This window comes from Alosa sapidissima, chromosome 9 (genome assembly GCF_018492685.1).
Source record: "Alosa sapidissima isolate fAloSap1 chromosome 9, fAloSap1.pri, whole genome shotgun sequence".
In the NCBI taxonomy this organism is placed as follows: Eukaryota; Metazoa; Chordata; class Actinopteri; order Clupeiformes; family Clupeidae; genus Alosa; species Alosa sapidissima.
In genome coordinates, this window is record NC_055965.1 from 8,046,928 (window position 1) to 8,062,637 (window position 15,710).

Here is a 15,710-nt window from a genome sequence, read left to right on the forward strand (position 1 = left end):
AACGGACAAAAGCTCTTCAACTTTGGCCAGTTAAAATGTGTATGAACAGTCTAGCGACGCATTTCATCAAGGCCCATTTGGACATGTCAGTTATTTGCACCACTGGTTAGATGTAAAACAGCATTTCGTTTCAGACTAGGCTACTGTTACTTAATTTGTGCATTAACAATAACGTTTCAGACTACTGTTACTTAATTTGTGCATTGACAATAAAGTATTACATGAACTAAAGATGACTAAAATCTTATGTAGAAGAAGAAACATTCACAAAAAATCCATCCATCCAAAAATGACCTTTGTTTTTGATAGCTGTTGAAAACGGCATGGAACTGACAGAGATGTTTTGGTTTAAAAATACATAAAAAATAAATAAATAAATAAATAAATAACATGCTGATACCTTTTGCTTTTCCCAAATACAATGTAGCCTACAGGTGTAAGTGACCTTTCATCAATCCAGTTGCAATGGATGAACTGTGATGAACTGCCCTACTTGTGATTGTTTAGAGATTTTAAAGGTTTTATAACAATGCTACATCTTCTTTGGCTATTCTACAATCTATTCACCTTTTCAGCACCAGTAGGCTACTTTCTGTGCAGCCGCACACACACACTCAGGCATGCCAAACAAGCATACACAAAAGTTTCAAGAGTGGGGGATGGAGTAAAATATGGAGACAAATTGAAGTGTGATTTATTTTCGCGTAACAGATGTACAGGACTGAGCGGCGGTCATATTTTGTACCGCTATGCGGTACATCTAGTTTTACACAAAACTGGAGAATCTGAGTATGAAAGATGTGTGCTCCACTGAAACATGCAAATCTTAGAGTGATGTGGGAGCTATGTAAAGTTAGATGGCATGTAAAGAAAGATAGTCTTGACTTTTGGATTTATACATTTTGTAGTGTTCTAAAGTACATTGACCCTGAGATCACAACACAACAGTCTACCACATCACCACCTGCTGGACATCAGAGCAAACTGTGTCCCTGAACTGCATCAGCTGGTCCAGTCTACCACATTGCCACCTGCTGGACATCAGAGCAAACTGTGTCCCTGAATTGCATCAGCTGGTCCAGTCTACCACATTGCCACCTGCTGGACATCAGAGCAAACTGTGTCCCTGAATTGCATCAGCTGGTCCAGTCTACTACATCGCCACCTGCTGGACAGCAGAGCGAACTGTGTCCCTGAACTGCATCAGCTGGTCCAGTCTACTACATCGCCACCTGCTGGACAGCAGAGCGAACTGTGTCCCTGACTTGTATCAGCTGGTCCAGGCCACTCTTCAGCTGCTTGGACAGCTCCCGGATCTTTCTGGCAAACTTGGTCTCCGAGCCCTTCTTGAGCTGCTCCTTGTCCTCCTTGGAGAAGTAGATGTCCATGCTCATTGCGAATCCGTCCAGAACGCCGGAGGACCATCCGTTCGCTCTCACAGAAATCGATTGGCTGCCGACCACCTGTGCCAACCTCAGCACTCTCATGGCGTCCTTGTCTATGCCCCGTAGGATGCCAAGATTGCACTTCATCAAGCACTCCATCCCCGTGTTGACGAAGTTCAGACAGGCCTCCACATCCTCCATCTGAATCTTGTAGTTCTGCATGATCTCCTCTACTCTCTTCCTCTCCTTGGTGTTGGACATTTTGTTCTTGATGGCCATCGATGCCCCGGTCACGCCCCCCGCTGCAGCTACTCCGATGCCAACGGCGGTCGCCACTAAAGACACCCCAAAGGTAAAAGGTGCCAGGGCCAAACCTGCGACCGCTGCCACCCCCGCCGACTGCCCCTGAGGTGCCCCCTGCAATGCCAGCGATCCTCGTTTTTTTGTGCAGCTTGTCCAGTTTGTCGGCCATGCAGTAGAGCTGGGTGATGTGGTCATTGAAGATCTGACCGCGGAAGAACAGGAGACCCTCAAACAGGTGCAGCGCCAGTCTTACCCGATGAGCCTCATTAGAGATCATCCTACATGGTGCAAGGTAGAGCAGACAAGCAAACACACTGACTAAAAAGGCTTTAAATACAGTAAATATGAGACAAAACATGCTAGAATGAGCTGTTTTCGACTGTCTTAGGAAACCACATACGTCAAATTGTTTTCATCGAATTGGTGATATATGCGCTCTGTCTCTGAAACACACACAAGGCAGCCGAATAGGTGAGTGTGGGCAATGAATCATGAACATGAATGGCAGATATAGAAATAAAAGGCATTCAGAATCCAGAGAACACCCCTCCTCATCCATGCACTTGGATCTGTTACCTTAATCCATCAACGTCTCACCTTTGGCTGTGTTCCACCACTCCAGAAGTATCTCCAGCTCTTCCTGTGAGAGAGTAGGGAGACATAGCAGCATATATGGGTGGAGGTAGTGTAGGGGTGTAGGGGCTGGGCTAGCATGTGGTAGCCAGAAAAGTTGTGGGTTCAATTCCCAGCTTTCACCATTGTGCCCATTTGGGCAGCCATGGCCTACTGGTTAGCACTTCGGACCTGTAACCGGAGGGTTGCCGGTTCGAACCCCGACCAGTAGGCACGGCTGAGGTGCCCTTGAGCAAGGCACCCAACCCCTCACTGCTCCCTGAGCGCCGCTGTTGATGCAGGCAGCTCACTGCGCCAGGATTAGTGTGTGCTTCACCTCACTGTGTGTACACTGTGTGCTGTGTGTGTTTCACTAATTCACGGATTGAGATAAATGCAGAGACCAAATTTCCCTCACGGGATCAAAAGAGTATATATACTTATACTTTATACTTGCCCTTGAGCAAGGCACTTAAACCCGAGTTGCTCTGGGAAGAATAGCCCTTGTACAGTAATATGTCAGAGTTTGTTGTATGACAAGTGTTGGCATATTCAATGAGTATCCTTTATACTATCACTCAAATATTTAATAGAGAGTTGTGGTTATTACTCATAAATTAATACACAGTCCTGGTCATAACAGACCTTTGATATATGGCGAGAGGTCTCCAGCCCTTGTGGAAGTCTGGCTGGGAGAGAGAGCTGGTGCTGGAACTTCTGTCTTTCGGCCTGTGAGTAATGATAAGTAAATAAAGACAATGTCCTCGAACATCCACAACAGACCAAGTTCTTATTGAGTCATTGAGGGAAAAAGCTCTTTGTTTACCGGGACAGGTGGACTGGGAGAGATGCTGTTGCTCCAGGGACCATCGGGACTCTCAGACACAGAGTGGTGCAGTCTTTGGGGCTGCCCGAGTAGATAGGGAACAGAAATCTTATCTCAAATCTGGAATAGGTTGTGGGTGTATAATTCCTTTACTATAGTGCCCAAGAACAGCCCATTTTTCCCCCTTTTTTATTTCATGGACACATTCATACATCCGGCACAAGATACTGTACATGTTTAGGTTTATTTATTAATGTATCTAAATCTCTCTGGAGAGGTTTATGGGAGAGTATGAGCATGATGGGTCACACACATTCAAGTACACAAAGACAGAGAGAGAGAGCGAGAGAGTTACCTGAGTGTTAAATGGGGGATCAGGCAGAACAGTAATGTACAGTGGCTCTTCAGCAGGCTCAGTCTGGAGTTAAAAAGGTTGGCATATAAAGAGAAGAAGAATGAGTGTGGACAGATTGTATTACATCTATTCTGTTTCCTGTGTGTAATAAGTATTTTACTTTAGCATGTCATCCTTTGGATTATTGTCTTATTGTCTTGATCTAGAAATCAATCAATCAATATTACATAGAATAGAATTACATAGGCCTATAAGAAAACAATTATGAATGAGTTTAATGTATATACATAGTCAGACAGACAGACAGATAGACACAAACTCATACACACACACACACACACACACACACACACACACACCAGACCTGTCAACCCTCCCGTTTTTTCCAGGGTTCTCACGTATTTGAACTTTTTTAATGCTGTCCCGTTTTAATATTTTCCTGTAAAATATAACATATTTTATTAGGCCTACTCTCATAACATTAGCCCTACCATCGGACCTCCCTGCTGAATAAAAAAGCCTGACCAGCTTTACGTGGTTTGCTGGTTGACCAGCTTATTAACCATCTTGTTTGACCACTCTATGATGGTTGACCATTGCCTAGAAATCTAGACACCCTAGTGGCAGCAAATGTAATTTGCAGACAGGGTGGTCTAGCAACTCTCCTTTGGCTTTTGAGCTGGAAAAATGAAACTTAGACCAGGCCAATCACATCGTGTATGGCGACGGTTCCGTGTGAATTCCCTGCTACTTGAAAACAAACGGTCTTTGAACTCGAGTTAAACTTTATTTAAATTGGCAAAAGTTTGATCAACTAGCCAACTAGCTCTGCTGGTGGGAAAATACATGGGACTGATGAGTTGTAGCACTATCCTATTGCGTGCAGAGGAAATTTGAAAGATAACCGTTTATCCCGCCCCTCGGATTGAGTGCTGCCAATGGTGACTTCTCAGACCCTACATCTTGATGTGGCTCTGGCTCGTCAGGCTAGGTTAATCAGCTAGACCAGCAAAAACATACCTTCAGGGGGCGCTGTGGCGCAACTGACTACAGTGCTCATGCCACACGGGGTCCCAAGTTCGAGTCCGACCCGGGTCATTTCCCGATCCGACCACATCTCTCCCTCCCACTCGCCTCCTGTCTGCCTCTTCACTGTCCTATCGTAATAAAGGCAAAAAAGGCCCAAAAAAGAAAAGAAATAAACACCTTCTACTGGTTTACCCAGCTTATGATGGTAATTCAGCTGGCTTGTTTGTCGTACCACCATGCTAGCTCATGTTGATCATTATAGCAAACCAGTATGACCATCTTACACCAGCTGTACCCCACATGACAGGCTGGCCACACTAGCATGTCCACCTGGTGGCCCAACCAGCTACACCAGCAAAGACCAGCAAGAGCTGGAAGAAAACCAGCAAATACTAGCTAAAGCCAACTACCAGCATAAGCTGGTACCCCCCTTGCCCTTCCAGTGAAACAGATGTTTTCAAAGCATTGGAGGTGATAAGATAACGCAGTGGTTGTTGTGAGAGTACAATTTGATGCTAATCTGTAAACAAAGTCATGTTAAACCTAGCTTCACACCTTGTTTTAGTTAGTGCAGCAGTTTTGTAGTCTAAATTCTTGCTGTCAGCAGAGGGATAATGTTGACAGCTATGACACACACACTTACCTTGGCACGGATATGGAGCTCATCTGGTTCAACATACATGGGTTCCACAGTAGACTAAGAGTAGAGAGGTAGATATTTAAAGAGCTATAAATAACAATTTATTAAATGAAAAATGTTGAGCGTACAGTAGGCTACCACACATCATCCACCAACCACACATACATACACACACACACGCACTCCCTACCCACCTGGTATTCATCAATAGTTTTTTGCCTGGTTAAATGCCTGGCTTTGGTGGGTGGAGGGGGAGGAGGTCGAACAGGGCGCAAACCCTGAACAAAAAATCATCAAAACATATTCATGAACGGAATGGGGCTCGTGACAAGACCTCTGTATGACTGCTGTGGGCTTCAGCGTCCCTTTGAGCCTATCACCAAGACCACACTGCAGCCATGCTTAATACATACCAACATGTGTATCAGCACATGTCTAAGTGACAAATTGGGGAAGTGATCATTACATTGTGATAATATATTTTCTCACAATAGGAAGCATTAACAGAATTTGCTTCATGAAGATAAGTGTATAGAACAGGCTCATGTCACCTGAGAGGTTTTCTGAGGTTGCACATGGTAGTCAGCTTTTCTGTTTTTAGTTGACGAAGCACTCAGGGCTGTTCCTGTGGTGTCCTGCGGGGGGCACTGTGGTGGTGGAAACGTTGGAGGCCGGGGTGGTGGAGGTGAGGTTGGAGGAGTGGGTGGAACCCCACCGCTGAGATGGGCCTTCAGCTCAGGCCTGTAGTGCTGCTGGGGATCGATAGTGTGCAATGGTCAGATGCGATATGCGATGGTCAGAAAACAGTTTCACCGGTCTTGACAGTAGGAGTCATTGAGAGTTATGATTCTCTAAGGTTCTTGTTATTGGGTACATGAGATTAATTGAATGAAACTTGAATATGAATGAATAAAATATGAAATGAAAGTCTGAATATATGGAAGGAACCTGTCTTGTGAATAATGGATTAAATTTGAGAGTATTGAATGAAAATCTGAATATATTAAATTAAACTTCAGAATGCACTGGTGCCATCTTGTGTTTTCGATATGTAGTAGTAGTATGTAGTGGAACCCAGAACAGGCCGTTAAGCAAGTTCAATCAGCATTGAGGCATAGGGATATAATGGGCCATGTGCAGCATGGGTGGGGAGGTCTAGGGTTGGGTGCAAGTAAACCCAAAAGAGGAAAATGGTAGTGGAGGAAATGCATAGACAGGAGGAGACTGTAAGATGTACTAAGGCAGTGTCACAGGCAAAACAAGGGCAGTGGGTGAACTGGGAAGGGGTGGAAAAAAGACGGATTAGATGGAAAGATCTATGGGGCATGGAAGCTGGTAGGATCAGATTTATGTCAGGTGCTACAGTACGTATGATGTGCTCCCATCTCCCAAGAACTTAAGTCAATTGGTGAGGATGATAAATGCACACTTTGTTTGTGTGTGGGCAGCCTCCACCATATCCTATCAGGGTGCAAGGTCAGTCTCACCCAGGGGCGGTATACATGGCGTCACAACCAGGTATTGAAATGTTTGGCAGCGGCAATTGAGGATAAATGGAGAGTCAATTCATTAGCAACTAGTAAAGGGGTTAGGCAAAGTAACTTTGTGGAACAAGGTTTATCCCCCTGACGTACAAAGGCCAGGTGTAAAACCGGCCAGTTGGAAAATGGAGCGGCCTGGAAATGAAGGTTGATCTTGTCCAGCAGATGCGGTACCTCACACATAATAGTGAGCACTAGATTAAGACCGGATCTACTTCTGTGGTCGGATTCAGAGAAGATAGTTTATTTCATTGAACTTACTGAAATACACTGAAATAGCAGAGGCAGCCCAGCGAGGTTGGAATGCGCGACTAAGGACTATTGAAATCGGCGCACTAGGGTTTGTGGCCAGATCTGCTATTGGCTTGCTGTCTGAATTGAGCGTTTGTGGACGAAGTCTAAGGCAGGTGGTTAGTAACATGTCCTTGGCAGCAGAACAAGCAAGTGAATGGTTGTGGGTAAGGAGAAGTTACAGTTCTTGGGGCGCAAGCTAAGGTAAGCTAACTGTCTCATTTGTTTGTGTTTGTGACGGACTGTGCCTGGGTCGATGGTGGTTGGTTAGGGTTTTTAGGGTTATGGTTCAGTCCGCATCAACGGGACGGACCAACCTAGACCATGCCTAAGTTGTAAACACTTTGTAAAAAAATATATTAAAAACTGGATATACCAAAAAACGTTGATGTAATTGTTTCCTGCCAGGACTTTTACGGGCTTTTCCCAAATCACGAAAGTAACGTCGACGCAGCGGTATAGTAGCAGATAGTAGCATCCATTAGGCAAGTGTTATTTAAATAAACTCCTGGTGTACCTACAAACTTTCCAATGCCTGGTTTTATGAGTAAAGAACATACTGTAGAAGTTTCGTACCATTCAGGGCATTATTAGTGGGGTAATTTACGAGATAAAAGTTGGTTCCATTACGCCTGCAGAAACTCATTCGTTTCTGACAGCGCTACTCGACCAGGGTTCGACCAAGGGAAAACAGATTCTGGGAGGGTGTTTGGCTCGGGGTCATGGTGCAAAGGACCCTAGGGTGAAATTACTCCGAACCATCGCTTTAACAGTGAATCCAGGATACTGGTTTCACTGTTAAGCCTTCATGAGGTGTCGTGGGCCTAACTTAACGAAACATCAGGGAATGAGGGTGCCCACTTGATAACCCCAATGACATGTTGCATACTGTATACTGCTGTTAGATGGGCCATTTGTCTTGTGTTTGTGACCATTGGTTGGCAGATTGGTGGTTAGCGTGCTTTTTAAAGTTAATTTGGGCAGGGGCTTCTGAATGTGTTTTTACCTTGGATTTTGGCACAAGGGATTATAACACCTAATCCTGTGTATTAATGTAATTACTCAGCACAGATGCATCTGATACAGACGAATCAGCATTAAAGGAATTATCCGGAGTAAAATGCACTTTAGATCGATTTACGGATGATTGGGAGTACATACGTTGAGTTGACATCCAAATCATGTCATTCGGATGTGTTTTGAGAACGTTTGATGTTACCGTTTTTAGTCAAAGCTCGTTAGCGTGGAAGTGAGAAGGGCATATTATTTTGCCGCTACAAAATGCTATTTTTATACCTCTTCTACAGTTCCAAACAACATTGCACTTACGTGGTAGTGAGTAGAGGGTCCCTAAAGCCAAACCGAAGTATCCCGAGGTCTTTATGTGGTCGGATAGAGAGTCCAGAATGAATTTCATCAAGCCAGTACCTTTCCGGAAATGTTGCCATCTTTGCTGCCATCTTTAGGGGAAAGTATGTTTTTTTTTTTTTTTTAAACGGCGACGAAATTGTGAATTTCCAGAGCACACTTGGCAATCGACTCCTACGGACTTTCCCCTAAAGATGGCAGCAAAGATGGCAACATTTCCGGACTTACGCATCAAGGCATCACAAGTATACTATTTACCACAGTGAATAATGTATCGTACAATTCTTAGACCAGAATTTGTGAAGTCAAATCACAACATGAGAGGGAAAGGAAATTATCTCTTGTGTTTACGTAAAAAAAATGTTTGTCTGAAAAAGTTCACCATACATAACCTATTCCATTAAAGCACTAAAATCCTATCCTCAGTGAGCCAGACAAACCTGCAGAACACAATTTAAATTTGTGAACAGGTTTGTCTCGGTTCACCCACACTACGGAAATCCCTTGAGGCAGCCTTTATAGTTTAACTCCTCAAGTCTGAAAGTCCAATCATTCATCTTTGCAGATTTTTTCTGTACGAGTTACCATGTCTGCAGGAAACATGACCAAATTATAAATGCCAATATAAAGTATAGTATAAGTATACTCTTTTTGATCCCGTGAGGGAAATTTGGTCTGCATTTTTCCCAATCCGTGAAATAGTGAAACAGCTGTCTGCAGCATGATGTAGTATTGGTATGTTGTTGATAGAAAGTATGCCAAAAGAATTGTATGGTTACTACAGGGGGTGAGGACAAACACACAGTGGCCAACATTCATCTGAAGTCACCTCAGTGCTCTAACTATGAGAGAATAAGTTACAACAACTTGTTTTAAATAGGACACTTTTAGTTTAGGGCCTCTTTGTTTTTAAACTTTGTCTACAGTGTCTACACACAACTGTGATCAAAATCCTTCTTACCCACTTGTTTACTCTGTAGTATTCAGATGATCTTGAGTTACACCGTCATCATAAAAGAATACTAAAAAATCATTTCTTATCTCACCTTTGCCATGTGTTCCAATCATCCACCTCCACTCATGAGTGTTGGGTGAAAATACCGAAATCTTCATCTCACTTTCATCTGATGCCACTGATGAAATGCGAAATGCGAAATGGAAGTACTTCTTTGTCCGAGTATAAAAACAAGTGAAACAAGTGACAACCAACCAAACCTGTTTATGAACACACAGTCAGGTGAAGCACACACTAATCCCGGCACCTGCAACAACAGTGGCGCTCGGGGAGCAGTGAGGGGTTAGGTGCCTTACTCAAGGGCATTTCAGGTCTCTAAAGCAGGAAGCATATATGCCCATGGTTGGCTGAACACAGACTAATGAGTTGCTTACTGATTATATTTAGTTTAGGCTATATAATGGCCTATATGTGATGGCAAGTGACACAACTGGCATTTTCAAGCATTGCTACTTACCCATATCCTCTTCATCACATTTTAAGATCAATGATGGTTGCCAGTAAAGAAAAAAATGTATCAGGATAATTTTATGTCAGGCACGTAGTAGACTCTAGCATGACATACTGGAATGAAGTCATGTTTTTGGCCTCATCAGTGTAAAAAAACCTACTGTATGATCCCTTATCCCATGTGTTTTAATTCAATTCAATTCAATTCAATTCAAGAATGCTTTATTGGCATGACAAACTCACTTATATTGCCAAAGCAGTTATACAATAAATCTTAACACAAACATGTCAGTAGATTTTCATAAGAATAAAAGTAAAATAAAATGCCGTGTATAATGCAGTGTGTGTGTGTGTGTGTGTGTGTGTCTGTGCGTGTGTCTGTGTGTGTGTTTATTTGTCGATATAGGTCACTCATTGTCCCTCAGATTGTGGCATGTTGATACATACTGGGCAGCAAGATATGCTTTATCTCCTTCTCCTAATAGTATCTTTAATTTTGATATGTCATTAAGTTCATTAAAATTAGGAATTTCTGAGTTAAATTTGTTGAAGAAAAGGTTTCTTGTTTGATCGAAGGATGTACATTGTAGGAGGAAGTGCATCTCTGTCTCGACCTCACCTGTCATGCAGTAACCACATATTCTGTGTTCTTTTGGTTGCCATGATTTTCTGAGTCTTCCTTTTTCGATTTCCAATTTGTGGTCACTTAGCCTGTACTTGGTAAGGGTCAGTCTCTGTTTTCTATCTCTGACAGTATTAAGATATTCTGCTAATTTATATTCTCGGTTTAGGGCCAGATAGCATTGTAATCTGCTTTGATTTTTAGTTTCTTCTTTCCAATATTCCAAATAGGATTCTTTACATTGTTTCATAATTTGGTTTACTCTGATTGGTTTTTGGAAAACAGTGTTGTTGTGAGACTGATCAGAGTGGGTGTGTGGCAAGGCAGTTAGTCTCTGCAACAACTGATGTAGGGGACTTTTTTCTGGGTTCAGCTCTTGGGTTTGGAGGGCTTTAGAATGAAGGGTGTCTTGTGGGCTGGATTTAAGGTGATTTAGAAAATTGAGTGCTCTTTTGTTGATGTTAATGATTAGTGGGTATCTACCTAATTCTGCTCTACATGCATTTGTTGGTGTTTTTCTCTGTACTTGTAGAATGTATCTGCAGAACTCAGCATGTAGAGATTCTATTGTGTGTTTGTTCCAGTGAGTATAGCTATGATGACTGAGTGGACCCCATACTTCACTACCATACAGCGCAATGGGCTGGATGACACTATCAAATATTTTAAGCCAGATTTTAATTGGAATTTGGAGATTATAACATTTTCTTTTAATTGCACTTAGGGCTCTTCGAGCTTTTTCCTTTAGTGCATTCACTGCCATGTTAAAACTCCCTGATGCTGTCATTGTTATACCTAGGTAGGTATAGCTCATGGTGTGGGGATGATAGAATTGTTTATTTTAAATTGGTGTTTGTTTTCTTGGCATTTGGGGCGTTTTTGGAAAATCATTACATTTGTTTTGTCTAGGTTTATCTCTAGGGCCCAGGTCTTACAGTACTTTTCTACTATGTCTAACTGTAGTTGTAGACCTTTTTCAGTAGCAGACAGTAGAACCAAGTCATCAGCAAAAAATAGAGACTTCACCTCTCTATCTAGGAGGGAGAGGCCAGGTCCGGGACATTGCTCTAACTGGATAGCAAGTTCGTTTATATATATATTAAATAACGTCTGACTTAAATTACAGCCTTGACGGACACCTCTCCCTTGGGTGAAGTATTGGGTTATTTTTTTTTCCAATTTTAACAGCACATCTGTTATTTAAATACAGGGATTTAATTAGGTCATACACTTTACCCCCTATCCCACAATTTAGTAGTCTAAAATAGAGCCCTTTGTGCCAAATAGAATCAAACGCTTTTTTTAAATCAATGAAACAAGCAAATATCTTGCCATTTTTTGTTTGGTGAACATGTTTATTAATTAAGGTGTGGAGCGTATAAACATGATCAGTGGTACGGTGTTTTGGAAGGAAGCCAATTTGATTTTTGCTTAGAATGGAATGTGTATCAAGAAAATTTGTTATTCTCTTGTTTAAGATACTGCAGAACAGCTTTCCCAGGCAACTGCTGACACATATGCCACGATAATTAGAGGGGTTTGATTTGTCCCCTTTTTTGTGGATGGGGGAAATCAGCCCTTTACACCACATGTCAGGAAAATGTCCTGACTGTAAGATGATGTTGAACAATTTCAACACGCACCCTGCATCTCTGGGGTGCTGCATTTAAGCATTTCATTTTTAATGCTATCTGGACCACAAGCTTTCCTTGGCCGTAGAGAATTTGCCTGGGTGGTTAATTCTTCCCAGGTAATTGGAAAGTCAAGGGGGTTTTGGTTGTTTTTAATTTTTTCTTCTAATGTTTGGAGTTTTTCTTTTATTAAATGTTGATCTGAATTGAGGTCATTAATTGGTATGTTTTTGTATAGATCTTCAAAGTGTGCTTTCCAGATGTTGCCATTTTGGATGGGTAATGCTTGTCGTTCCTTTGTGTTGAAATTGTTCCACATATCCCAGAATTGATTTTCATTAATGGCCTTCTCAATATCTTCAAGTCTTCAGCTTTTGGCTGTAGTTTTGTTTTTTGTTCCGAATTGTATGTTTATATTTGTTTAGAATTTCATTGTAATGAATACGTAAGGCTGCGTTGTTTGGTTGACGATGTTTTTCATTTGCTACTTTTCTCAGGTCTTTTCTGATGGTCTTGCATTCTTGATCAAACCATTTGTCAGATTTTTTTCTTTTTAAAGGCTTCCGTTTTTGCCTTATGAGGTCAGCTTTGATAGCTGCTTTATGAAATATCATGTTGATATCATTTACGGCCTTGTTTACACCTTCATTTCCAAGGTTATATTTGTTTTGATCATATGTTGATATGTCATTTATCAGATCAGGTGAGTTCAAGGCCATGATGAACTTGTCTCTACTGTCTGGGGCCCATCTGTAAGTGGGATGTGAATCACATAGTTTACAAGGTTCACTTTTTGTTTTGCTCTTTTGACCTGAGAGGTTAAAGAACACATTGATCTGACTGTGGTCTGAAAGGGGAGATTGCTCTCTGACAGTGAATGCACTGATAGTGGAGAGGTCCATGTCAGTGATTGCATAGTCTACTACACTGGATCCAAGAGCTGAGGAGTATGTGTATCTCCCTAAAGAGTCCCCTCTGAGCCTACCATTAACTATGTACAGTATGGAAGAATATTAGACTCAAAAGTTTTGTACGTGTGTATCACGTTTTGAAACTGTAGAAATTATTTGTAACTGTAAAAATGATCTGTACAAGTAATTGTCAATATCACAAATATGCGCTACACTTACAAATCTATTCTAGGGGTACGGATCGGTTTTACAGCTACAAATCATCCTACAGTTAAAAATATTTTACAATTACAAATATATTCTACAATTACACATCAATATTCTACGCACAAAAAGCTGCTCTACAGTTACAAATCTTTTCTACAGGTGTACAGACTTTTGCACCACCTTTGGGATGAGAAGTGTCTCATATGTATTGTGTGTGTGTGTAACAGGATTTGTAACTGTAAAAATGATTTGTGATTTAACAAAAAAATAACACGAACAATTTTAAGTATTACTCATATGTCGTTCACTTACAAATATATTCCACAGGTATGAAATATTCCACAGTTGCTGTCTTTCAATTACAAATCCTGTTACACACACACACACAATACATATGAGACACTTCTCATCTCATTTTTTTTTTTTTAAATAAAAATCAAATGTATAGGATATGTTACTCTGTTATTACAATAAATAAATAAATAATAATAATCAGAGGTGGAAAGTAACGAAATACATTAACTCACGTTACTGTATTGAGTAGTTTTTCTGTGTATTTTGTATTTTTTAAGTAGTTTATAAAATCGGTATTTTAAATTTTACTTGATTACATTTTGAGTGAAGTATTGTACTTCGCTACATAAAAAATCCCATCCGTTACTTGAGTAAAAAAAAAAGTTAAGACTAAAGAAAACAGAAAGGGAGAGAAAAGAAATCGCGCCCTAAACCACTAGCCTAGTGATAATGATCAGCATGTAGCCTACAACAGGAAATGAATCAAGCTGGCGCCATGCAGTCTTTCTGAAAGTGATGGAGATGGAGCTGGATCACCAGATGCATCAGATTACATGTGGGGGAGCGCGGGGCACAAAGTAACGCCGGGTTAAATGTAACACGGACTTTTTCCCTATTTGCAGGGGGTTGATCGAGGCATGCTATTGGTCAGTTAATCACACTACTATGAGACGGTGTTCCACAAATTTTCAGTCAGTATGGACGTGTTTCCACGTAGATCTGCAGCAAACGCCTTTTGAAGACATCAACGTAAATGTCTAGGTGGTACTTGTCTTTCCATTACTGAGTTGTGGGTGCAGCTCACTGACTCCAATCTTGTATCATCTTAATAACCGTCTTGTAGGCTAAAAATGAACACCGTTTTGAAACAGCCAACTCATAGCAGGAGCTAGCTTATCTTATAACAAACGTGACCCAGCGGGGTTAGTTGTAACGCGCTGTTACAACTAAGCCACTCGTACTGTATAATGATGTTGCAATACCAAAATATGCGCGTATTAGTGTTAGTTTAGTTCGTTTTTGTGATGTTTTGCATTTTGCCTCATGTGTTTTCAGGTTTGAGGGCTTTTTTTGGCAGGATTGACCTTGGTTAGACTCTTCAGCTTCCATTGGCGCATATTTTCATGTTATTTCTCCGTATAGAAAATAAAGTCAATTTTCGACACACGTCTGTTGTTAGTTCATGACTTATGTATCATAAATAGTCAGATTATATTCTATCATACACATTCAGATACATTTATTGAATTAATTGAATTAAAAACAGCCTTTGGGATGAGTGTTACAACTAACCCCGCATATGGGGCAGGTTGTAACATTTCACCTATCGCCACTCTCGGTGGAATTGTAAAAGAACAGTAGCTCCTACAAACAAACTTCCAGTGCATATGTGTAACAGAGATATGTATGTTGCTTGTTAAAAAGTATAACTAGTGAAACTCAAATGATTTTAGAATTATTTAGCCATAACCAAAAAGTGTTACTTTGTGCCCCGCGCTCCCCTGTAGCCTAACCTATGAAAGTGTATTTTCCGCTATTTCAATGGGTTGTCTCAGTTCGTTTTAGCACTAATGATAGCGGAGATATTCAAGCAAACACCATGGGATTTCGTGTTCACCTTTCTTTGGAAAGAAGTTTATTAGCAGTTGTTTCCCCTCATTTTGATGTCTCTCTTTTTAGTAACCTGACTTGGCTTTCTTGGAGAAATACATTGCACCAGCAGCACAACAATTAGCGGTCCACTAGCATGCTCAACTAAATAAACAAAAGATAGACTACCTTATGAATCGTGCAGGCGGACTAAACCATTTAGCTCTTTAGCAAGGGAGAGTGAGAGTGACCTTAGACAGTTTTCACTATGTTTTGTATACAAAATCCAGTCAGTCAAACTTAAAATTTCGTCTGACATTCATTTTGACATTTATGAAGTTAAAATATTCGGTAAAATAAATATATGGTGGACATATATATATATATATATATATATTCAGTAATTAGCTTAAACTTCCAGTGAGTCTACACTGTTAGACATTTCAGCAATTTCTACAGTACTTTACTTCATATCACACAGTAAAATACTTTAAATGATTATTTCAGTAACTTACTGTATGTATGGGGAATTTTGCGTAATAAGTGTGGTAAGTCACCAGGTTTTTTAAAATTACTGTAAGTTACCATTTAAAAAAAAAATGCGGTAGCCTACGTCACCTGCGACCCCAAGCAAGTGCCC

General features: G+C 41.0%; 1 protein-coding gene across 4 annotated transcripts; it reads right to left on the reverse strand.

Moving 5' to 3' along the window:
* Nucleotides 1-765: 765 nt before the first annotated feature.
* LOC121718196 (formin-like protein 7) lies at nt 766-9,572 on the reverse strand. 4 transcript variants are annotated; one of them, XM_042103112.1, is made up of 11 exons: nt 9,397-9,571; nt 5,702-5,902; nt 5,345-5,428; nt 5,154-5,207; nt 3,482-3,544; nt 3,127-3,207; nt 2,946-3,029; nt 2,286-2,328; nt 2,089-2,131; nt 1,166-1,966; nt 766-964 (listed from the first exon to the last, which is right to left on the reverse strand). In XM_042103112.1, exons 1-10 carry the CDS (start codon nt 9,403-9,405, stop codon nt 1,204-1,206), a joined length of 1,425 nt encoding a protein of 474 aa, XP_041959046.1. In that variant the 5' UTR covers nt 9,406-9,571; the 3' UTR covers nt 766-964; nt 1,166-1,203. The 4 variants fall into 4 exon arrangements, with proteins under 4 accessions (XP_041959046.1, XP_041959047.1, XP_041959045.1 ...); XM_042103113.1 differs by having other exon boundaries at nt 766-1,966; nt 5,702-5,899; nt 9,397-9,572; XM_042103111.1 differs by having other exon boundaries at nt 766-1,966.
* Between the last annotated feature and the right edge of the window lie 6,138 nt (nt 9,573-15,710).

Bases quoted from the DNA above. Each gene is read 5' to 3' on its own strand.
- LOC121718196 (XM_042103112.1), bottom strand. The intron at 3,545-5,153 runs GTAAGTGTGTGT...TTTTAACTCCAG, and splicing joins AGCTCCATATCCGTGCCAAG to ACTGAGCCTGCTGAAGAGCC. The intron at 3,030-3,126 runs GTAAACAAAGAG...CATTACTCACAG, and splicing joins CTCCCAGTCCACCTGTCCCG to GCCGAAAGACAGAAGTTCCA.